At 41.2% G+C, this 25,960-nt stretch overlaps 1 protein-coding gene across 1 annotated transcript; it reads left to right on the plus strand.

The window, feature by feature from the left end:
• The first annotated feature begins 51 nt into the window (after nucleotides 1-51).
• On the plus strand, nucleotides 52-24,822 carry ass1 (argininosuccinate synthase 1). Its single transcript, XM_033989473.2, has 15 exons — nucleotides 52-166; nucleotides 983-1,095; nucleotides 1,533-1,601; nucleotides 1,731-1,919; nucleotides 3,346-3,402; nucleotides 3,490-3,564; nucleotides 4,284-4,354; nucleotides 4,456-4,486; nucleotides 7,988-8,078; nucleotides 11,147-11,231; nucleotides 12,333-12,397; nucleotides 20,073-20,204; nucleotides 21,783-21,939; nucleotides 24,294-24,359; nucleotides 24,435-24,822. The coding sequence occupies exons 1-15, from the start codon at nucleotides 61-63 to the stop codon at nucleotides 24,481-24,483; spliced, it is 1,356 nt and encodes a 451-aa protein (XP_033845364.1). The 5' UTR covers nucleotides 52-60; the 3' UTR covers nucleotides 24,484-24,822.
• The last annotated feature ends 1,138 nt before the right edge of the window (nucleotides 24,823-25,960 follow it).

Here is a 25,960-nt window from a genome sequence, read left to right on the forward strand (position 1 = left end):
ACACGTGGTCTCGCGCGCGCGCGGGGCTTCAATGTCGGTGACGTCACAGCGGGTTTTTATATGAGTGAAATTGAACTGGTCCAGCTCAGACTCATCCGGGCCGAGCCTCTCAACTGCGACACGTGGACGCACTTTTCCAGGAATCACACGAACGACCTGCTTATCGGTAAGTGAACCGCATTTATCACGTAAATAAGTCATATTTGACACAGAGGATGTTCTCGCTCTTTTGCTGTCACATTATACGGTCTGTGTCCCGTGTTTGTCTGTATTTTGTCTCGTCTGTGTTCTGTCTTTAGTCTTATAGTCTGACCTGTTGCGTTAGAAAAAAAATCTCGTGTCGTGAACAGACCTCAGTGCCTTTTATGAGCCCACTGTTTGCTCTAATATTAGGCTTTTTTCAGAGTTAAATGTATATAATGTCCCTCTGTCCCGGGCTGTGTGGGGACAGTCGGACTGAATGAGGTCAATGAACCGTGGACAGTTTAATGTGGCGTCAATGGAACATGCGGCTGAAGCGCATTCCTCAGGACGCACAGATAAACCACATGTAAAGCCCATATGAACCTCACTGTCCAGCTCTAAACGTGGACACGCTCTGTTTTACCTCACATGAACCTCACTGTCCAGCTCTAAACATGGACACGCACAATTTTACTCCAGCCCTGAGCGTTTCATCATCCTCCAACACGTTTGAATGAGTCTGCGTCACTGCGTCAGTGAGTAATACGAGGAAGAGGAAGAGAGAGAATGATGAAATAAACTGAGGGATGTCACCAGACTGTACTGTCGTCGGTGCTTCGTTTATTTAGTAAACAGATACAGTTAGAAGCTGCTGGGTTTTATTTCACCTTCACATAACTAAAGCCAGACTGAAGCTTTAGTTATGTTACAGTTAAAAAGGTTATAAAAAGAAATGTTTTACTGACAAACTGTAGATGATTTTCAGCCATGTTTTTTTTTTTATGTTGTCCATTTACAGAGAAGAGAAAAATGTCCAAAGGTACTGTGGTTCTGGCGTACAGCGGAGGTCTGGACACCTCCTGTATCCTGGTGTGGCTGAAGGAACAAGGTTATGACGTCATCGCATATCTGGTAATAAACCTAATTCTTCCTGTTCAACATCCTCCTGTTGAGCTGGAACAGCTGTGATGTCCAACTGGCTGTGCAGCTGTTTGTAGCTTTCTACAGTTGGACTGGCACAGACAGTCACACAACTTGCCTTGGTTAACCCTCCATAAAGGTCCCATAATGTCCTGCAAATCAATTTGGATTTTACTTTTGCCCCTATGCACTATAGACCTGCATGACAAAGAACAGAAAGAAGGTAGATGGAATACTACATTCAACCATGATAAAACACAGAGTCATATTTAATGTTTTTCGCACAGACTTCTAAGTGTTTCAGTCAAAGTTATCACACATTTACACACTGTCCGAGTTCAGACTGTCCCTCATTTATGTGTAGACCTGTTACATTCTTTGCAGCAGGTGTAGGGGAGGAGTTTATGACTGCACTTTTGTTATTACAGGCTGATATTGGCCAAGATGAAGACTTTGAGGCTGCTCGGGAAAAGGCGCAGAAACTTGGTGCAAAAAAGGTAATTTCCAGATTTTTTAAAAATTTACTTTTAGACGATATAGTAATAAAATGGTTTGATTCCCCCACTGCCATATTCTGTTTTCTATGGATGTGTGTTTCATGACTGATTTCACTGTATCTGTTGTAGGTTTACATTGAAGACCTTCGGGAAGAATTTGTACAAGACTTTATCTGGCCAGCAGTTCAAGCAAATGCTGTTTACGAGGACCGTTATTTGTTAGGCACTTCAGTAGCCCGACCTTGCATTGCCCGGCGCCAGGTGGAAATTGCCCGTAAAGAGGGTGCAGAATATGTCTCTCATGGTGCCACAGGAAAGGTAAAAAATACAATTATACACTGGGAAAATATTATCAGGCTGTAACTCTGATTTCTTACTTTTTTGCGTTTATGTCACACTATCCAAACCTACATGATCCTGTGTGAAAAAGTAATTCCCCCCTTTGTTAAATGATGAGGTAACTGTGATTGCATATTTTTGTGGAACACCGAGTTCTATTTCACAGCTACACCCAAGCCCTGATGCCAGACCTTTCAAATAAAGAGATCAATGGATTAGAACCTGTTTGACAAAGTGAAGTCGGCCATATTGAATCCAAGACATCAGGCCGCCATCCAAAGAAATTCAGGAGCAGATAAGAAAAGTAATTGACACGTCTCAGTCTGGAAAATGTCACAAAGCCATTTCTAAGTCTTTGGGACTCCAGTGAACCACAATGAGAGGCATTAATCACAAGTGGAGAAAGCGTGGTACAGTGGTGAACCTTCCCAGGAGCGGCCCGCCTACAAAAATGACCCCAAGAGCACAGCGACGACTGATCCAAGAGGTCACAGAGGAACCAGAACAACATCTAAACAACTGCAGGTCTCACTTGCCTCAGTAAAGGTCAGTGTTTAGGACCATAAGAAAGAGACAAAGCAAAAACGGCAGAGCTCCAAGACGAAAGTCACTGCTCACAAAAAAGAACAAAATAGGCTCGTCTCACTCATGTCAAAAAACATCTTGATCCCCAAAGCTTTGGGAAAATATTCTGTGGACTGAAGAAACAAAAGTTGAACTTTTTGGTGCATCCCGTTAAAAAGAACATCGTGCCAACAGTGAAACGTGGTGGTGATAGTGTCATGGTTTGGGGCTTTGCTGCTTCAGGACGTGGACGACTTGCTGTGATTGAAGGAACAATAAACTCTGCTCTATCAACAAATCCTGAGGGAGAATGTCCGGCCATCAGTTTGTGACCTCAAGCTGAAGTGCACTTGGGTTCTGCAGCAGGACAATGATCCAAAGCACAGCAGCAAGTCCATTTCATAACGGCTTAAAAAAACTAAATGAGTGTTTTGGAGTGGCTGCTGAGGTTCAAGCAGTTATTAGGTTTAGGGGCAATTACTTTTGCACATGGATCCTGTAGGTTCAGAAGACTTTTTTCCCCTTAATAAATAAAATCGGCACTTAAAACTGCATTTTGTGTTAAATATTAGACAAAGATAACTCGCAAGTTAAGTTTGCTTGATCTGAACTGGCTAAGAGTGACTAAGGTGCAGGAAAAGTAAGAAATCGATTTAGGGGCAAATACTTTTTCACAACACTGTATATAACATGTAATATTCAGTTGAACAGAATAAAAGCCTTCTTCGCTTCTGAACAGTGGTTTGTGACACATTGTCCTGTTCTACTGGGCATTGGCCACTAGATGGAAATGGCGAACCATCCAGTGACTGTAACAAAAACAAGGCTTTTTATATTTTAGGGAAACGACCAAATTCGGTTTGAACTGACTTGCTACGCTCTCTACCCTGAAGTCAAGGTGAGTGCATTTCTTTTCAAGACCAAATGCAAAACCCAGAAACCATTTGTGAAAAGAACAAGCTGTGTGATGTTTTCCTGTGTTCAGATCATTGCTCCTTGGAGGATTCCAGAGTTTTTCAACCGCTTCAAAGGACGAACAGACCTGATGGAGTTTGCACAGGTAGCTTAAAGGTGCACTTTGTAACATTTCTCTTAGAGGGTCATTATTGCATTATTGTGCTGCTTGGATTGTCCCTGGCTGTGGTATTAAATTTATGTACCTGGCATTGTTTTAATAACATGTTTTTTGTTATATCTTGTATCTTTTGATAAACGATACTTTTAAAATCCTACGTTCTTTGTGTGGGGCGTCACCTGCCACAGCTCTGACCTGTAACTTGACCCATGCTTGTCTCTATAGAGATAGAAAAACGTGATGCTTTGCCTAGAATATTCCACATTATGGCAAGATCCATCTCCATGGAGACAAGCAGGCACGAGAAAAGTTACATAGTGCACCTTTTTAACTAAAAAAAACATATATTTAGACTTGAAAGTACAAAGAGGAGCTAATAAACATTTTTAAATTAAATAAAACATTCATACAAAACAGTGGCGTTAAATATTTGCATTAAATAAAATGATTATTTTTCTTGATGAATCAGTTCATGAAACATTTGCAGATGCAGAACAGTTTTTAATATTTGTCCCACTAGAGGGCGATCTTGCTCTTCCAGACAGACTAATATTAGTCCACGTGTGAAGGTATTTCAGTTGGGTTCTCTAAACTGCTCGAATTGTATCTGTAATTATATATTTTTTTTTTCTTTCTGTAATTATGAATCCGTTTCGTCCATATGGATTAAGTTGTAAAATGTGATCTTCTTTTTGTATCTTTAGAAACATGGCATTCCTGTTCCTGTCACTCCTAAGGCTCCATGGAGCATGGACGCCAACCTCATGCACATAAGGTTTGTAGTTGTGTTGTGTCTGGTGATTTATCTGCTGTAAATATGAACAGTATTGATATATACTGAATATTGTATTTCTTTACCTTTCTGTTTTTCTTTAGCTATGAGTCTGGGATACTTGAGAATCCAAAGGTGAGAATCTTTCTAATGCTTTGGTAAAATATTTATATTATACCACCAGTGCAGAGAGAGTTTACTACATGTCACAACAGAGAGTTGGGAACTTGACTTTATCTTGAAAATAACACACCCCACTTTGGCATTGTATATTGCCAGGTCTGGCCGGACCGAGCTCCCACGGTCCTATTTGTGAGAGGGCTAAGCGATGCCGGGGGTCAAGGGTCATAATTGTACATACAGGTTGCCCCTTGTGACCCCCAAAGCTCCCATCTCTTGGTAGCTCTGTCTGTGTCTTTCTCTGCTCACCCTAGGTCCTGTTGGGCCCTGGGAAGAGCCCGGGACACACAGACACTGACTTGTCGTCAGCAACGCTTTGGCTAATTCCCGATTTCATGGGAGCCAGGGAGGGGGAAGGGTTAGGGCGTTGCGCCCAGCTGGGGCCTCCTTGGTTCCAGCCACTACTTCTCGGGACGTTATTGTTCAACTGATTGCGCCGCCGCGGGCTGCGACGTGGGAGGGGAGCCATTTCAGGGTGACACCGTGACACCAAAATGTCACCAGTAACAGTAAAGTACAAAGAGCGTGCAGCAGACAGATGAGCCCGAATGGACGGGGTGTCAAAGTGAGGCTACTGCTGCGGCAGAGATGTAGGGGAATGGCAACTGTAACTCACAGCGCTCCATCTTCAGCACTCACTTTCACACTCACACACTCACTCTCAGTCACTTTCCCACCCCTCCACTGGTGCTTCAGTGGTCGGCCTGTTCAGAGACCTTTGAAAAAAGGCTCGTTCTGCTCAGTGGCATAGCGATGCATGTTCACTGTGTCGTGACTCAGAGTTTTGTCTATACAGTGGTATTGTATTAATGGCATTAAATACAACGAAATATTTATAGAGTATAATTTCAGAGTAAGTAAAAGTGTTTGAAGACAGTACTTCAGGAGGCTAAAATTCAAATGGATTATTTTGTTTAAATTTAACTGTACATTTTTAAACAATAAGTGTATCCTAATAAATACAGGTTATTTACTCCTTGCCAAAGTAAGTCTCACCTGAATGCTTTAAGTAAAATGACAGTTTCAGGGGGTCATCTGAAAGGGGTCATCTCATTCTGTGTATCAGCTGTCCTTTCTCCTCCTGTTACAGCCCTAGAGGCTCACCGCGGGCCTCAGCTTTAAGGCCTCCTGTCTCCCCCCACCTGTAGTACAATAGTCTCTCTTTGCTCACGCCATCACATCAGGAAATGTCCAAATGGTCGCTCATATGTTCTTCTGCTGATAAGACTCACTGGAGTTCGAGTTACTCTATGATTATAACACTGTATCCTTCCTGATAACCTCTAGCCCTTTTGCCTCTACAAAGCCCTAAAGACCTGATTTACTTACCCCAAAGGTCTACTGGGAGGCATTAACTATGTGTCTGCTGTGTTTCTATCTGCTATAAAGAACTTCTCAAGTATTCGACATTCAGATATCACATACTTGGGACATGCCAGATCTTGGACATTTATGGTATTAATTAGAAATTCATGGAAACATTTCAAAAAGTTTTCATGTGCAATGGAGCAACTTTGACCCTCCCTGACCCTCATTACAACACCACCTCAGTCTTAATTACGTTTGTCAGGGGGCTTCCTCGCGCTCACTCTGCCCTTTGATCACGGTGTTGACGGGGCGCATTTTGTGTTGACCACCGCTAAAGGAGCGTGACGCAGACAGTCCCCGCTCACCTAGAGTTAATAAAGCCTTGTTTTCTACCGTGTGTGGAGCTCAGGGGACAGACTTGTGCCTGTAGGGGAAGGAAGTGGGCTCGTAGGTGTGTGTGCATGCCACTGTGAATGTGTGCTTTGGAGCAGAGAGGTCAGAGAATGCCATGTCCCCTCTCTACCCCCAGCGCTGATTTGTTTGACCTTTAAGCACCAGCCTTTTGTGTCTTGTCATCACTTAAAAAAATATCAATGATAATATTTTTGGTTGATCTATTGAGAAATATATTGTTGTTTTTTTCATCTCACTGCAGCAAATACTGTTTATCTTTTTATTAATAAGCTGCACGTTTCAGTCTGACTCGCTTTGGCTCCAACTGAAATCCAGTGAGGCAACTAATATTTAGAAAGATAGAAATCCATTGTTCGTACGTCAGACTTCGCGTTTGCTGTAAGGTTTACGTTTAGCACAACAATATGAAAAGGGAAAAGGCCACCAAAGACCCGCTCTACGCTGCATGATGGTTCGCTTCACGCCCCATTTCCCACCAATACTCCCTGCCCACCGTTTCCTCTCTTTCAGGGCCATGGCTTTGGGACAGGTCCACCTGCAGGGGGTTGGAATTGAAATGCATTGATCTTTCGCACAGGAAACAAGCCTATTGCTACGTGCGCTATTTTGACGGTCTGGAAGTTTGATTTTACATGAACATGCATCAGTTTCCAGTCATGGTACATTTTTTGGAATAGATTAGAAACACCTTGAGGGAATAGTTTATAAGTTTAACAACATGCTGTACCAAAGTAGGCTATATTACGTATGTTAATATGAGTTGGTTATGTTCAGTACAGCATCAGCCTAAGCGAAAACACCAATATTTAAAATTCAGTCTGCCCCCCACCCCATCTTAGAGTTTGCATCAATAGGCTTTTAGAGTAGACATTTTACCCCTCTTCTGTTTGCTCTCATTTGGCATCTTTCAGTGTACTGAGGCAGAAAATAAAAGAAAGACAGATGCCTCCAAGTCAATTTTGGTGTTTAGTTAAAAGGAAGGAAAGTGACTGCTCGTTTTCTCCTTGGTGACAGGCTGCGAGCGGATGCCGATTAGTTATTATATGATTTAGTGTCTAGTAAAGCTTTCCATTTAAATGCACCCGGTAGTTATTTTGCATAGTCCCCCTGCAATTTGTCCCAGCTCAGAAGACATTGGCCATCGTTTTTTCCTAATGCTGTGTAATTGTTGGTGGGGCACATCGCTGGATGGATACATCAGAGCTGCACACTCTTTGGCGGCTGCCTTGACTTACTGAAATTGCTTCCAGCTCATCCCAACTGGAACAAAGCAGCAGATGTCTGTATTATAGAAAGGATGGCCTTTTAAATTATTATTTTAATGTTTTATGCGCACCGTTTTTAAAGAAGCTGTGAGATTTTAGGGTTTATGAATGCATTAAATACAGAGAAAATCTTTAAAAATGTGGAGTGACTGAAGTAGTATTCTGAAAATGTGACCAGTGCCCTCCCTCCAGCCCCTGGTCTCCCTCTGCCTTTGTGCAAGAGATCACACAAAGATTATCAAACCCAATTGAGGAGAAAAATAAAACATTGATTTTGTTCCATTTAATTTCGTGACGGCCTTTTCAGGTTTCTTTCTTGTCTTTCACGTCCCCGTTCACCCTTTGTCATCTCACACTATAGTCTCTGTGCTGCTGCCGGTGATGACGTCTGGAAAGGTCTCTGTTCTTCACCAAACGGGAACAAAGTGAGTGCAAAAGAGAAAATGAAGGTGTGTGTTGTGTTTTTCAGAGCCACGCTCCGGCTGACCTGTACCTGATGACCAAGAGCCCAGCGGAGTCCCCAGACACCCCCGATGTTCTTGAAATTGAGTTTAGAAACGGTGAGTGTATGAGCAGAATCAACTGGTGACTGAGACAATCAGGATAGTTTAACATGTCCCACATCATAAGGGACAAATCCTATCTGTTGTGTCGGGCCATGATTAACCTAATATTTTACAAAGTCTTATATGTAGTAAATGTTTTACTCTTCCATTTGATTGTACAATACCAACATGTAGTATGTACGGTTGGGCCTCAGATGGACATTTTGCTCATCATTGATGAGCTTGTTCAAGGCTCAGGCTGTAGCCACACACCGACCCGGCTGCTCTGTCACTATTCCTGACCACCCAGACTTCTCCACAAACCTCCACAGCGCGGCATGGTATAAAGCTGCCACGTTTAGCCCTGGGACACACACAGGCCGGAAGCTTTAAGTCTGTTTAATACCCTGAGCCCTGAGGGCCTGAGTATCATTCATTATATATGATGCCATGAGGTTTGGCCTCTGTAGTAGAAAGTGTCACATGTTTGCATAAAGAGTAAATGACAAGAAACATCTCAGCCTGGGGCACTTGCCCCAGATGTCCCTCATTCCTGGTCACCAGTAAACACTGAAGACGACTAACATCAATCGACAGACAGACACTGGCCTCTCTGATAGCTCAGGCTTAGCAGACACTTTTATGGCCTCTAAGAGAAATTTAAGACCAGTGTAGAAGGTTACATTTACTCCAATTATACAAATGGACTGAAGGAGCTGTGGGATTTTACTTTCCATCATAGTCTCCAGACCAGGGGGTTGGTGCCAGATCAGCAGGAGAAGAAATATGCTTTTGTACACTACAACTTCCAGGCAGTTTGGGGCTGGTGTGGTTTCGCGGGCTCTTTGGCCTTGCTCTGTTTTCACACATATTCTCTCTGCCTTTTATTGAGCACCCTACGACAAAAGCTGTTTTAGTTGTCCACACAAAAGCTGGAGCCTGCTCCTCCCTCTGAGCACAAGATCAGCACAAGAATGTTTCATTTCATTACCCCTCCCACCTTTTCATCCCTGCCATTCTCACCAAAGTTTTCTCACTGATTAAAAAAGAATATTTAACAACAGGAACCTTTTCCCGGTCAAATACTCTGTTCTCTGGCTTTCTCCCTTGAAAAATCATCCCTCCCTCTTTTCATGCCAAAGGACTAGAGAGGAACAGGAGACAGAGAGGAAAAATGTAGAGCAGTAATTTTTCCTACAACTGTGTCTGCGCTGCCATTGTCCACACTGTTAGGCTCCAAATAAGTGAAGAAAGGGATCACGAGGAGAAAAAGGCCCTTCAATGAATGATCAGAACCTGCAAAATGGAGAGAGGAAGAATACGAACGAATGGCCTGGCACTACACTCCCACGTTCAGACACTCACTTAATGTGTTTGAACTTTTAATCTAATTATTAGCTATTTGGGAGGGGCGTAGTTTTTAATAATGCCGGTCCATACTAGCCATTTTCTTCTCCCATGGGAGCCCACAAGGTTCCCGTGATATGAGAATGCGACGTCCACAATGGCCTTGTCTAAGAAAATTTGTTAAATCCCTCGTGTGTCATTTTGATGAAGGCCAACAAAAATGCACATAAAAGTTTGTAAAGAGCCATTTTTATTTTTTTCTTTCAGTGCAGTTTTTTTAAATATAACCTTTGGACCTACAAAGTGCACATTTTAATGCGTGTATCAGAATCTGTGCCTTTTCACTAAAGTTTTTGTTTTTCGTGCTTCCACCTTTGGCCCGTTAAGCTCACTGAAGGCCATGAATAAGCAAATCCAGGACAGTGATTGATGCCTCCTTGGTTTAGTTTAGGAGGAAGTGCATTTTGTGAACATGGCGTTTGTGTCTTGGAGATGTGGCACTGATTGGAGCGGTGATGAATTTGCCCGAGCTTTTGTGTCGTGCACATGAGCCAAGTACACACAAACAAGCAGTACTGCAAAAAAAACTCACAGCGCAAAAAAAAAAGAGTTGGGGTAACAAAGCTTTGTGTGTAATTGCATTAGGTAAAGGCCTGCCCACGATTTCACACTTTTCAAATGAGCTCAGCCTTTGAATTTATTAGCTGTTCACACCACCGCCTTTTGTGTTGCCTTTCACTCTCAGATGAATACTATTGTGTTGTCAGTGACTCAACTAATGAGCAGTTGTCAGCAGATTTTAGTTTACCTATTGTTTTTTATTTGTGTCTTTCCTACGTTTTCCTCTTAATCGTAAACTGTTGCCTTTTGAATATTGTCTAGTCAGTTAAATTTAAATTCACTTGAACTGCATTTCCTCAGAGTTTAAGATTTTTTTCTTTTTTGAAATGCAGTATATTCTGTGTAAGTAATATACCAATTATGTCTCTTTACAATTTAAATATTTAATTACAAAGGCAGTTGATCGTATATCTTAATCAGACTTGTTCTATTGTACTCAGTGGTTTCCAAAGTTTTTAACCTCATTTAATCCACCTCTATATGAGCTCCATGAGAGTTGACAGAGTTGATTTCCTTTTTTTTCCGTTTTTCATAATCTGTTTGTCTTTTCCTCTTATCTTTCTTTTAATTATGGAACTGTATTTTTTTATTTGCTGCTGCCGCTTGGCCACGACTCCCTTGAAAAAGAGGTTTTTAATCTCAATGGGACTTTACTGGTTAAATGAAGGTAAAATAAAATAAAATGAGTCGCACGAAGCATCAAGACGGGACTGGATTTCTTGCCGTGTTTTGCTGTAGCAGAGTTTGATCTGTATCTTTGGCTTTAGTTCAGTAATGTCCCGTATCTTTGTTCGATTCACGACATCTTTAATGGTACACACTTTGTCTTGAGGAGGAGACATTTCTTTGGTTCATTCAAAAAGACGCCTCTTTAAACAACACAATGCCTGAAATACAAAAAAGCATGTGCTTAAAAACTTTTATAACCATTGAGTACAACAGAACAAATGTAATTATTATGCCTTATCTGTTTTTTTTTTTTATTGTAACGAGACTTTATGAACACCCTGTATAATATTGTATACAGCATGTTTGTTTAATTTAGATTTTTAAAACTTTATTTCACATTTACGGTTTGATCCTCGTTAAACTCCACTCTTGTTGTTGTTTTATAGGAGTCCCTGTTAAAGTGAGCAACTTGAAAGACCAAACTTCCAAGAATTCACCACTGGAGATCTTCTCTTACCTCAATCTAATTGGGTAAGTCTGCGCTCATGTCACAAATATTTATTTTTAAGTGACACAGATTTGTGTATTTTTCGACTCGAGCGCTGGTTAAGTTCACCACCTCACCTTTATCTTTGTCCGTCGCTGTGGGATCAAAATTCAATCTCCCCAGCGTTTTCTCCCTCCTGAGTTTTCCATTTACTGAGCTTTTGAGGGGTCCACAAAGTCAAATAAATAAAGTTGAGAGCTAAACTTGTATCTTGTAATGTAGAGTGAAGTAAATTTTAAACCTAGACAAGGCAAGACAAGTTTATTTGTACATAAAGTAATTCAAAGAGCTTTACAGAATAAGACAGACATTCAAATCACAATACAACAAATCAAAACATGAATAATCATCACAAAATGGACATTAAAAGAGAAGAGGCAGAATAAAACCCTTTTAGTCACATTCACAGATAAACAGAACAGTTTGAGTCTGGATTTAAACATTGTCAAAGTCGAGGTCTGAGTCACATCTTCAGGAAGAATATTTTAGGTTTAAACTGAACAAAACTGAAACACCGATTCTCCATTTTTAATCCTGGTTTAGTCCTGGTTTAGCCCTCGTTTAGTCCTTCTTTAGTCTTGTTTTAGTCCCGCTTTAGTCCCGTTTTAGTCCTTCTTTAGTCCTGTTTTAGTCCTTCTTTAGTCCTGTTTTAGTCCTTCTTTAGTCCTGTTTTAGTCCTTCTTTAGTCCTGTTTTAGTCCCGGTTCAGTCCTGTTTTAGTGCCGGTTCAGTCCCGCTTTAGTCCCGGTTCAGTCCCGCTTTAGTCCCGGTTCAGTCCCGCTTTAGTCCCGTTTTAGTCCTGCTTTAGTCCCGTTTTAGTCCTGCTTTAGTCCCGTTTTAGTCCTGCTTTAGTCCCGGTTCAGTCCCGCTTTAGTCCCGTTTTAGTCCTGCTTTAGTCCCGTTTTAGTCCCGCTTTAGTCCCGGTTCAGTCCTGTTTTAGTCCTGCTTTAGTCCCGCTTTAGTCCTCAGAGTGTGAGTTGCTTCATTTGGCTCTAACATGTTGGAGATGTACTTTACGTGACCGATCTTGTAATGTAAAGTCCGTTTTACCGCTGCGGCAGGTACTCACGGTCGGTTTTTTTTCAGGGGTAAACACGGCGTGGGGAGGATTGATATAGTGGAGAACCGTTTCATTGGTATGAAGTCCAGAGGTAAGTAATTATCCCAAGTGCATTTATATGTTTTTTTTAGTTATTTTTTTCTTTTTGAATCAGTGCTATTTGATTCTGACAGGTGGCATCATTTCCACATAGAAATAACTACTCCAGACGGACAGGCAGTCATATTTTCACCATTCTGAAATGTCTCAAATCCTTTTAGAACCAAAAGCTTTCATGTAATTTGCAGTTATTTGACACGAGTCCTTTAAGTGTCATTCTTTCTATTCCACTCTGTAAAAGTGGACTGTGCACCAAACACGTCTTCCTCGTCAAAGGAAGCGTTTTCTTTCCTGGTGATTTACCTGAAGTCATAGAAACCCAAGTTATTTACATGCACTCCAGTATTGAAAACACACACTGTGAGCAAAATAACACTTCACGTCTGACTGAATTCAATCAGTCTGTCATTTCTACGGAAAAAGAAACATGCTTTTTCTCAGATTCCTATTTTTTTTTTTTTGGTAACTTTTGTCTTTTGTGCCGCGTCTAGTAATGGGCTACACCAGGGGAATTTCTTTTAATTAAAGTCAAATCTAAGTCTCTTTTATAATTTAAAAAAAAGGATTACAAAGACGATTGATAAGCTGTATTAATCAGTTGTATTCAGTGTTTTACCTCATTTAATCCACCTGTTTTACATCGACGATCAACGTTTGTCCGATGTTCTTGGCCGCAGCCGTTTCTTAGAGGTTCATTCAAAAGGAAACAGAAACACAATGTGATTTAAAAACTTGTATAACCACTGAGCACAACAGAACAAATCTAATTAATATATCTTATCACTTTTTTCTTTTGTAATTACATTTTAAAATGGTTTTGAAAGTATGCAAGAAGAGTTTCATAAATCATATTAAAAAGGATGGGAAACTTGTAATTTCCCAAACAAAAATGCAGTGACTTCACTTCAGATCTTTATGTTTACGCCCCATTGGCTTTTAATGTTTTAATGATATTTAGAAGCACTTTCTTTGCAGTCGACCTGGGACGATGGTGAAATTTCGTGTCACGATTATATCATGGCCAGAATAATTGCAATTAACGATTAATATGACGATAATGACTATCATTTTAATTTCATGAATAAGTTCCATATTTAAACAAACTGAGTCATGTACTTTGTTATAGGTGAAAACAGTGATCTAAAAGTTATACATTTTCTCTGTTCTAATGTACTGATTTTATTTTTATTTTGTTATGATTTTATTTATTTATTTTTTTATGTTATTTTATTTTTTAAATCTGATTACATTACATTAACACAAGATTTTTTTTAATTTATTTATTTATTTTTAAGGGTGCAGTATTGCTCATCCTTACATAACCATAGACTTCCATATAAGAGTTTACATATATCTTCTTTACACAGTCTATGCTAATAACAATTTTCATTTCAAATTATACATTTTCATTCCTCAAAAGTTGATAATTTAAATATTTATGTGCTTCATGTTTCAGTCCTGACCCATACTTTAAATCGGTAGCAATAACGGTAATAATCTTAAATCACTGATGGCGCACAAAGCCGTTTATTTTTCCGGTAAACCTCACACCTCCGCTGTACGGCTGCTTCGTAGGCCCTGTACTTGTTCTTTTGCACAATAGACACGGGCCTTGATGTGTTTTGATTGAGAAATTGACTGGCCGACTGACTGCGGATATAGCTCATCTTGGCAGGTAGAAATTGGAAAATAGGAAGCCCACTTTTCTCTCCCCTTTGAGAACAAAAGATCAAAGCTTTCTCCTCCGCCGGCGCTGAAAAAAAGAGGTGGAGCCTGAGATGTCCAAACGCTCCTGTAACTACCGCTCACTGTATACACGGGCTTCCTCTGGATTGGCAGTCTGGTTGCACAATAGACGGTCGGCGAGATTGAATAGAGACGTGTCATATGCGTTTGTCATGGGTCATATTTGTTTGTGCCGGGTCACGGAGGCGGCGGGCGATTGTAATGGTTTGTCAAGGATGTTGTCACTCCGTGCTGAAAAAACACAGTGTGCGAGAGGAACAGTTCCACCTCTCCGTCTGACGGCGTGAAACCTAATTGTTTGAAATGTTTGAGTCGGACGATAAGAGACTTTAGCCCACTTTGATTCTGAACTAGGGCTGGGTGTCGTTAAGAAGCTGCTGATACGATGCAGACGTCGATACATAGGCCACGATGCGATATTTATCTTCATACAGTGCACCGACAATTCAATACGATATATTTCAAATCAATTCGATACGATTCAGTGAAAAAGAAAGGCTTTCGGGACACTTCATGATCCACCACATTTCCTCAAAAAATAAATGTTAATTGTATTTATTTTGGTATTTATCTTCCATTTATTGAAGATGAATGATAATAATAAAGTGCATTTAGTTTTGTGCATTTTAACAACTAGAAAAATACATCAAAAATACAAAATACTGTTACATTGGTCAGTTTTATTCATCCAGAGTTTATACGAGCTCCACGTTTACATTTACACAGAGACATGTGCAGTTTAACGACTCTGAACGATCACAATATATCGACTAAATTACAACTGTAAAACTAAAAGTCTGTGTTAAACCAAAGTTAATATGAAATAAACCTATTTTGATAAAACGGTGAATCAAATGTCAAACGTTCTGCATAAATGAGTTTCTTTCCTCTAAACAAGCCACACAAATGTAGCGCTGTGACGGAATAATTTGGTAAAATATATAAAAAAAAAAATACTCTTGGCGATATATCAATATTTCAAACAGTGAAAAATCATATCAGGCTGTGTTTGCTAATGTGTGCATTCTGTCGCCATGGAAACATTCTGCCGAACACCTGCAGAGTTCCCACAGCCTGATGCCACTGCAGAGAATCGTGACGTCATTCTATCGCCGTGGCAATGACTCGGTGACATCACAAAGACCTGTGATATGCCAGAGGAGAGAAGGCCTATAGGCGACACCAACCAACTACAGTCATTTCACTTTGAACCTTCGAGCGAGAGAGACATGTCGCGGTACAACAGAAAACCAAACTTTCATAACATGAGGGCTACATCTCATACTCCACCAGCGAGGGGCGCCTTCCAACACCCTGAGGACAGCCCACTGGTGATGGACCTGAGACTCCAACTTAAGGACGTCCAGAGAGCCTACCAGGAACAGCTCCACATCAATGCCAAACAAAAGCACAGAGTGAGGGAGCTAGAGGCTGCTACTCAGGTTCCACGAGAGGTTCAACTCTCTTTAGAGGAGAACCCGCTCGTGAAGGACCTGAGGCGACAGCTTCAAGGGCAGAAATATGTCAACGACAAACTGCAGACAAGGCTGAGAGAGCTGGAGGAGGTCCAGGAGAAAAAAGCCCTGGAGAAGAAAGTTGAGGAGCTCCAGAAAGAGCTGAACGAAGCTCAAGAGGAGAAGGCAACTATCATGGAGTTTGGGAAATTTCTCCTCAAACAGAAAGACGAGGAGAGAGAACAAATGATCAAGCAGGGCAGGCAGAGGGTGAACGACTATGTGCAGGGCCTCTACGAGGAGAACGATAATCTCAAGAGGTTCTCACAAGAGCAGCAGACTCTTGCCCTGAGGTACCAAGCCAAGGTCCAGGAGCTCGAGGAACAACTGGAGACACAGAAGGCGAACAGCCACGGCTACAGCGCTGACATCTTTAAGGAGCTGGAGCGCACCCGCGACACCGTCAGGAAACAGAAAGCCTCCATGATGAAAATGTCTCAGAAACTCGACCTGTGTGAGGCAGAGAAAAGGGCTCTAGAGTCCACACTGCAAAAGACCACCGAGGAGGCAGAGAACAAGGACAAGCTTCTGGTCCGCACCAGACAGGAGCTGCAGAGGGAACAGGAGGAGAAGCAGGCTCTGCAGAGGAGGATCACCGTCCTGGAGTCTGCTCTCACTGAGCAGAGGAGGACAGCTGAAGAAGCCCTCAGCGCACAGGTCCTCTCCCTTGAGTCTGCCATTGCAGCAGAGAGGCAGACTGCTGAAGAGGCTCTGAACAAACAGCTTCTCAGCCTGGAGTCTGCCCATGCTGCAGAGAGGAGGGCAGCTGAGGAGGCCTGGAACAAACAGGTCCTCTCCTTGGAGTCTGCCCTCACTGAGCAGAGGCAGAGAGCTGCAGACGCCCAGGACAAGGCACAGAACCTGGAAGAGAGCCTGAACATCGAACGGAGCAAAGTTCAAAAACTCCAAAAGGATTTTGACACTGAGAAGAAGACTTTTATGGCTGTGCTTGAAAAATGTCACGCCACCCACACGGCCCTGGTGGAGGAGAACTCACTCCACCAGAAGAACATCAAGGAGCTGAGCACGGCTTTGACCCACAGCGAGGAGGAGAGAACATCTGCCCTCCTCAGATGTGACGAGCTGCAGACGTCCCTGAAGGAGTCAGAGGATCAGCTGTGGCAGAACAAGGCCATCGTGGAGGAGCTCCAAGCCGAGGTGGAGAAGAAAAACAAGAAGAAGAAGAGGAGGTGGTTTACGTGCTGGCAGTAAACCACTCTCCAACCTGAACCCAACCCCTTCTGAACCTGTGTCTGTATCTTGACTTGTTTCTGCCATAAGTGGCACAAATACGACACAGGTCCTGCATTTTAAATAAATAAAATTTAAAATTCAAATGAGTCTAAATGTTTCTTTCTGTTTCCCAAACATTTCCCGCTTATGTCCGTTACATGTCAGTGGTGAAGAGGTGCTTCTCACAGTTTCACAGGTCGATCTGTAAAACTACACTCTGTAATCACACTGAAAATATGAGCAGCACAATTAATCTCAAATCGATTGTCGTCATATTGAACAAATTTATGACTAGGGCTGGGTATCATTAAGAAACTGCAGAAATGATACAGAGATATAAGCCCCACATTTACATTTACACAGAGACACGTGCAGTTTAACGACTCTGAAGAATCACAGTATATCAACTAAAACAACTGTGACACTAAAAGTCTTTGTTAAACCAATTTTAATCATCAAAACAGTGAATCAAATGTCAAATGTTCTGCATAAATGAGTTCCTTTCCTCTAAACAAGTCACACAAATGTAGCGCTGTGACAGAATAATTTGGTAAAATATACAAAAAAAAAATAAAACAGTCTTGGCGATATATCGATACAGCAGCCCAGGACATCGATACTGTATCATTAAGTGAAATGATACGATATGTCAATATTTTTGTGAAGAGTACTATATGAAATATATCTGTAAGGGACTACTCCAAAAACTCCCAGAATACCTCAACTTTAATCACTGATACCGGAGCATTTAATACCAGATCACATGACTGCATAAGACTAAGGACGAGCCGGACAAAACTGACCCGGGAAAGAGGATTTTAGCTGTTTTTCTTCACAAAAATGGAACATACTCATAGGAAAATCAAAACTGGACACATTGGGAACATAATTGCAATTTAATAACCTGATAACGAACGTTTATCCTCACACCTGCACTTGTTTTTACCGTTTTATATGGACTTGTGTACTGCACCGATGAAAATGACTAGAAATGAAGATAAATAATTACCAGTTAATTATAAAAAAATAAAATAAAATGACATTTAAATTAGATTGCAACTTTATTGGGTGATGTATTTTGATGATGGAAAGGATAGGATCTTATAACATTTTTCAAAGACATGCATTCTTGCTACGAGCAAGTCACCTTTTCATAGAACTTACCTGTAACTTGGCCTGTTTAACGCCATATTGTGGAACATTCCAGGCAGAATTCAGCCAATATTCTGTCATTTAAGGATATGTTATAGCTAAAAGATGGTCAGGCAAGTTTATTTATACAGCACAATTCATACACAAACTAATTCAAAGAGTTTTACAGAATAAGAAAGACATTAAAATCACAATACAACAAATCAAAACATAAATAATCATCATAAAATTAACATTAAAAGAGATAATAATGTACAATATAAAGTTATGGGATATGATTTAAGCTTAACGATGAATAATACCATATATTTCTGCTTCTGTAAAACAAAATGCCATGTTTACATAGATTATTTGCTCTAACATTTTGCCCGTGGGGAGATTAACTCAAAACGGCCTCCCAAATCTGTTAAACTCCATGAGCAGGTTAGCATAGCCGCTCTCATTTAGCTTAACAAAACCACAGCCGTTAGCGCTTACAGAGATTGCATTTCATTGTTTGCGTGTATCACCTAAGCTACTTCTTTTTTGAGCTCTTAAGCCAAGTTGAGTTGGAGGGCAGTTTTAACTTATTTATCTGATTGAGCCGGCGGAAATGTCCCTGCCTGTCCCTTTTATGGCACTGGATTACCTGAAAGTCGCAAGCTTTCCTGTGCCTTTGAGGCTTTAGTCAATTACCTGCATTGCTGAGCTCAGGTTTTGGCCAGCAGCAGAAAGTGAGCGCTTCTGTTTGGTGGCGAGACAACGGGTTTTACAGATTTGTGCTGCGCTGCTCGTCAGATGGAGCAGCAGCATCCATGTGTAAAAAGTAAAACAAAGAAATACAATGTGGTGCGAGGAAATACAAGTCATTGACACTTTTAAATCTTCAATAGCTCCTATAATTCTTAAGTTGTACTCACCAAATTTAGGTAAGCAGTACGTAAACTGAACTTTCTGAGATTTTTGGCAATATATACGGTTATAATTGTTCACTTACACTTGAACTTATCACTACTTAAACTAAAGGAAGTAAAAATAACCTAATTTTAAAAAGTTTTCACCCTGAACAGCCTGATCCAACTCACTTTGCGTCACATTTGAAAGCATTTCCGGGCTTATGTCTCTTATTTAATCCTCGATATTACGTTTTAAGTCGTTTATTAAGTCGTCTGAGGTTTATTCACAAACACCTTTTCTTTAAGATCGACCCACAGGAAGAAATCAGGACTAGTCAGGTCTGTTGAGATCACACACTGCCCCCTGTCTTTGAAAAACACTTATTATTCCTTTAATGGCATTTACGCTCGGGTCATCTCTGGTGTTAAAATGTCGAATTTGACCCACGTGACTCAAAGTACCACTGTACAATGAGGGTTCGTTCCTCGGTGCTGTATTTGCTCAGATTAATGTCGGAAGGATTGTTCTAAATACTCTGACAAAATAAAAGAAAAATATTTAAAAACAAAAGAGTTAGGAGGTTTTTTTCAACTGTCAGTGACTTTTGTGCCACCCGGTATATCTACAAATGCAAAATACAGGCCTTATGAGATATTTCTTTTTTTGTCACATATGTCTCGTAGCATTCTTTTTCTCCATTTGCTTTAGTTGACGTTTGAGTGACGGCTTCATTTCTCCTTGCATCTACCTCATCTTTTCTGCCCCCCACCCTCAGTATGGGTCCAGAGGGGGTAAATTACAGGGTAGCCAGAGCCCTGGTCCAGACTCCAAGCTGGCAGGGGCCTGCTACCCTGTCATTTATCTGGGACACGCTCGTCCGTGTTTTTGAGCTCTCTGAAGACCTGTCCATCAAAAAGCTGTCAGCACATGGCTAATAGAGCTGGAGTACTTTGAATGAAAAGAGCTTTTACCCTATCTTTTATCAATGTCTGATTCAGCTGTAAATTGCACGGATTAGTCGGAGTGAATTATTATTTCTCCTCAAACACAAACGCACGTATCATAATGGAAGGTGTTAGTGTTGGTGGAAGTTGTTCAAAAACGATGAACCTGGATGTAATGATGTGCTTTTGTGAATGTTTTTAGGAATCTATGAAACACCAGGAGGTACGATTCTGCTCAGTGCTCACCTGGACATCGAGACCTTCACCATGGACAAAGAGGTTCGCAGAATCAAACAGGGACTTGGCATCAGGTTCTCGGAACTTATGTACAATGGTAAGTTACATCATCGTCTGCTCTCTCAAAATGCTTTTAAGCCTTAAAGGTGCAAGATGTAACTTCTCTGGTGGTGAGTCTGCGAGCTGCTCGTCTCCACTGAGATGTTCTTGCATTACCTGGAGTGTTGTACAGTATTGCTAAGTATTTCTAAGTGTATTTATGGCTAAAAATATCTTCAAAGACATGCAGTGGTCCCTGGTTTGTAGCAAGGAGTTGCGTTCTAAAAACGACCCACGATAGGCAAAATCTGTGAAGTATCAGCTTTATTTTTTACAATTATTCTATATGTTTTTGGCTGTAAAACCCCTCACCACACACTTTATACACTTTTCTCACACAGGCATTAACATTTTCTCACATTTCTCTCTTGTTTAATTAATTAATAGTGACTTAACCGTTTTTCACAGCTCCTCTGATCTCGCCTCTTCGTCCTGGCGCCGCTTCGCTGTAGTGTCGCTCCAACATTTTTGTAAATTTGTACTGTACAGGAGACATCGCACAGAGGAGACTGATTGACAATGGTCTACAGTCCTTTAGCCAATCAGGACGCAGAACACAGAGCACATTCATACGCTGTAAAAAAGCATGCAAAATTGTTAAAAAATCCGCAAAACGGCGCGACTGCGAAAGGTGAACCGTGATAAACGAGGGACCACTTTATACTGCTGTGTGTGCCGATGTTTCCTCTCCCAGCAACAAGTTATAACTAAAATGTTGGTGTGAAGGAAAACACTGGCGTAATCACTGGATAAAATAACTGCTATTTTTGTCACACAGGGCCCTATGTTATTGCTACATGGGCGTGTGTGTGCGCGTGTGTGTGCGCAAGTGTAAGCTCAGGTGTCTTAATCCTGCCTTCTGCTCAGTGTCCAGCCCCGCCACCTTTATCCACATAATAGGATCAGTGCCATTAGAGCCGTGGTACGAGGCCACTTCAGTCCTACCCTCTGGAGACTGGAGCGAGCGTATGCATGCATTATGTCGCTACCTTCAGGACGGGGGCACAGATTAAACTCTGCACCCTCCAGACACTTTATTTTATGTTAACTACCCACCTGTCCTGTATCTGCTTTGCATCAGTACAGTATTCCTTTTTAAGTAGTATATTAGAAGTCATTATTACACATCGTGGGCACATTTGTGAACGGGTAGAAATAAAATATTCTCAGAAAGTGGCACATGGCAATAAACGAAAGTAAATCTCTCTCTAAATCTTCTCTGCTTGTGCCAGATCATTACAGCGGTGTAGAAAAGGATTGTGTCTTTGAACATGACCAGACAATGAGGTGGAGGTCGGCTGCTGATGAGACGGGGACCCCTGCTGAGTGGGGCGTTCCTGACCTCTGAACAAATACTGTCCCGGGCCCATCTGTCCAGTAGAATGACAGGCCATCTGAGGAAAATGAGAGAGCAGAGATTGCAGGGAGGAAGATGTGAAAAACAGCCCTTGATAAATGGAGGGTTTTTTGTGATCAAATATTTAAATGTTGATGCAATTAAGTGTTTAATTTCTTTTTTTAATGTATGCCCCTGTTTAACAGACCAGTAACTACACCCCGCTCTGTCTGTTTTTAGGGTTCTGGTATAGTCCAGAGTGTGAATTTGTGCGCCACTGCATAGCAAAGTCTCAAGAGAATGTGGAGGGCAAAGTACAGCTGTCTGTCTATAAGGGCCATGTCTACATCCTGGGCCGTGAGTCTCCCAAGTCTCTCTACAACGAGGAGCTGGTCAGGTAAGTTCAGGCTAAAATCACTGTGTGTATGAAGGCATCTGGTCGTTCGATTGACAGCTGCGTTTAGCCGCACTGAGCACAGTTCAATTCTTGCACATGTTCTCGGTCGGTCTGTTGCCCAACTTTTTCGACCATCAACACACTAAGTGACCCTCCTTCACAAAGACATCAGAGAAGTGTCAAGCTCAATTCCTGGAGGGCAGCACCCCATCCCCGCCGTCCTCCGCCCCCTCCGAGCTGTGGTAACAGTGGGTTTATTCAGGGGGTTGACCCCTGGTGCCCTCTGGGCAGGCTGAGCACTGACCAAAGCAAAACCCTCCATATGCCTCTTCACATCCACTTGAGTCGCTCTCCTTACTCATACCCTCGAGTCATACAACTAATGGCGTTTTCAGCCAGAGGAGAGAGGTGATTTCACTGGGCTCTTAACAGCAAAGTACCAGGCAGTTATGCTTGTTAGTCAGGTCAGAAAGAGTAAGACCAGAGCAGACTGCACACTCGGCAACAAATGAGAAAAATCTAACAAAAAGTATTTAAAAACACACACTTATCCCATCATCAGTACTCTTTTGTTTAGTGATTTATTTATTTTTTTTACCAAGACTGCCTCACTCATTAATATTTAATAAAACATTAATAGGCCATATTGATCACCTAGTTGGTTTAATCCGTGATTAAAGGCAGCACATCTTGACACAGGTGTTGTGTGTTCACCACAAACTCCTCAGGGCATTGACAGATGGACTTGATTCTTCCACTAAATGGGCCCAATACAAAAACTCCACAGAAATTCTGCCTTAAATGTAGCACTGATACAGACTGTCGTACAAAACCCACTCTCCTCAAAAAGTCCAGGGGTCACTAATGGAAAGTCCCGTCCAAATGCAAACTTTATGATCAGTTGATGGAAGCTTTAACATGCATGGAGCTCGAATGTGATCTGGTGGTAAGTATTTTATCCACTGACCAAACACAAGAGGAGAGTGTGGAGACTAAAACATGTTCACAAAAGACTTTTTTTTCTTTGTCCTACAGATCAGTGAGGGCAATGTGCTCCTCACTGATCTGAACCACACTGTGCCAGAGGTGACATGTCATTGTAAAAGAATCAATCAAATACTCTGTTTGTATTTAAGTCAAGTCAAATGTATTTATAAAGCACATTTAAAAGCACACCACCGCTGTACAATATAAAGTGCAGTCTTATAAAGCACAAGAACACAAGAATCCTGCTCAGCTCGTGTTAAAAACAAATGAGTTTTCAACAAAGATTTAAAAATATTTAAAGATCGGGCTGTTCCAAAAGCCTCATCCCCTCGAGTTTTTAGCCACATCCAAAATCATCTGACCTGCTGATCTGAACATCCATGATATAAAATTTGAACTTCAGTTTTTAGCTTTAGGCTTTGTGATGGTGTTTAATGGTAAATACACAAAGCATATTTGGTCACTACGTCCCTGTTGACATCCTGTTGGCTCTCTGCAGGCATCGGTAAACGGCATCATTAACACAGTAGTACTACAACCCGTCTCCGCGGAAGCCTGAGACACAAATGTCACCCTGCTCCATGTCGGCTGTCTCCACCGCAGGAGACGCCGAATATCACATGCTTGCACACACACAAAGAGGAGCATATTCTTTGCAGCCACTCGCTCATAATGGTGCTCAGGTGCCGGGTAGGGAGTCGTGTATTGAGAGTTGATGATTTAGTTGTCGGTCTTTTCTTTTTATGGTGTTTATCCTATCATTTGTTGGCAATTTCCTCCTTTGCTAAGTGCTTGTGAAGAATAAGTGCAGGCTGTACATTGAAGTTGGGGGTGTTGAGCACAGGAGAAGGCTCAGTCAGGGAGTGTATTAAGCACTGCAGGTAGAAACTACTGTAATTATATGGCACATAGACGCTCTTTGTGAAAGACCAGCACACTTGAGGAAAAGTGGACCGCTCAACAGTCCTAAATAACACGGATATGACAGATTTGAAAAGACTAAACTTGAAGAACAAAAAATGTCTACCACGTAATTTCCACTACTTTGGTTTATCACATGTAACGTTTGATATAATGGGAATTAAACCTACTTTATGTGCATCTATTGCCATTGTGTTTGCGCAATTGTGTTTCCAGTCGGTAGTATTGATTTTGTTATTCAGGACAAACAAAACCAAACAGAGGGCTGAAAAGAAAGTGGACCAGGAAATGATTTGAAAAGAGCAGATTATCGGTGATACAATTATCCCGGCGTGTCTCTTCACAACTGACACCAAATATTTATTTATGTTTTTCTCTTTTTCATTCGGAATTAGTTTGGCAACATAAGATTTTTCTTATCTGCTTTTTTCCTCTCCCCTCCTCAGCATGGATGTACAAGGAGACTATGATCCATGCGACGCGTCAGGGTTCATCAAAATCAACGCTGTCAGGTGTGTATTTAGTAAACAACACAATGATAATGTTTTTTTTTGTATGTGACTTATATTCTGTCTTTTGTTTTACAGGCTGAGGGAGCACTGTCGTCTGCAGGGTTTGGCAAACGGCAAGAAGTAACAAATCTCTCAAATATCTGTTCTTGGTGTGGTAGTCGTCTGGTCGGTTCAGGGTAACTTGTGTCTTAGAAGATCTGATATTACTCCAGAGTGTCAATTAAATGTAATATTTGCTAAATCTACTGTATAGTGCCATTAGATTTGGTTTTAGAAAGGCCGGTGTCATGCTCTTACTTCAGACTTTATCAGACTTTATCAGGTTTAACAGGTTGCGTAATATTTAAATATTATTGTGTGTTATTGGGTTTGGTGAAACTGTAGAATTAATGCTGTAACTTATCTTAATTAGTTGAGATTATTTTGTTAGAATAAGAAAATATCTCTGTGCTGATATTAAAAAGCTCAAAAAAATAATAATGTCATTATAAAAGTTTTTTGTGTACCATCCTGTGTCATCATATAAAAGTTGCACTGAAAGCTGCACACAGGCACAAGTGAAGGTGGTGCTTGCTGATAATCACGGAAGCATGAGTAACCAGGCCATTTTGAGCTCAAATGGCACAAGTCAGATGGAATGAAAACCAATTGGTCACGTATGTATATTTGCCTGCTCCACATGCGGTCTTTAGGCGCAAAGAATAGAAGAAAGGTAGGAGCATTTAGCAACAAAGAAATGGCAGTCAGTGAAGCCGTTCTTTTTTAACCTATACAAATGAATTTCAGATGAGAAATCAAATCTTTTTGAATTAAATTTGATGCTGTTTATCATTATATTAATTATAGTTTTATCACAACATATAAAACCTGGGAGGGAATCTGAACTAAAGTACAGCGTCACAACAAGGCAAACACCATAACAAATATTAAGAATTTCACTATGTTTAATAGTTAAACGTCTTAAAGCCATGTGCAAATACATTATAAAATAAGATTTGAACTAATACAACAGCTGCAGACCTTTTCAATCCCCTTGTCAGAGGTGTCAGTGCGCTGTATAAGCTGCTTTTGCTGGAGTCCACACGTGGACCCCCTGCCAGGTCTAATGGGTTAGGAGCGCTCCTCGGACCCTTTCAGTCCCACACGAGCCCCTCTGACCTCCGCTCATTACACGGCAGGCGTCTCAGTCTTTGCCCGGCCAATTACCAGTCAACCCGAGCACTTATACTGTCGTGCACACACCCGTCGTAAAATAATCAGTGTCCAAAATTGCATGTTTCAAATGAAAGGATGGATAGTATTCAGATTACTCAGTGGAGCTGAAGGAAGGTAGAAGGGAAGGGGCCAGGTTTCTGTATCGAGGGGGGCTGCAGTGACCTTCTAAATGTTTCTGAGAAAATATGACACCTTTTTTTTTTTAAATGCATGTAAACGAATATATTTGTACTTGGTGGTCGTTTTATAGATGCTGCAAGTTGTAGTGCTAGTTTTGTTCTAAAAAGGTCTTCATTCACTATTGGCAATTTTGACCTAATTCACCTCATTCTTAAGGACCATGTATTTGTGAGGATATTTACTTTTCTACCTCTGAGTTCACCTGG

This window comes from Periophthalmus magnuspinnatus, chromosome 23, assembly GCF_009829125.3.
Source record: "Periophthalmus magnuspinnatus isolate fPerMag1 chromosome 23, fPerMag1.2.pri, whole genome shotgun sequence".
Classification (NCBI taxonomy): Eukaryota; Metazoa; Chordata; class Actinopteri; order Gobiiformes; family Gobiidae; genus Periophthalmus; species Periophthalmus magnuspinnatus.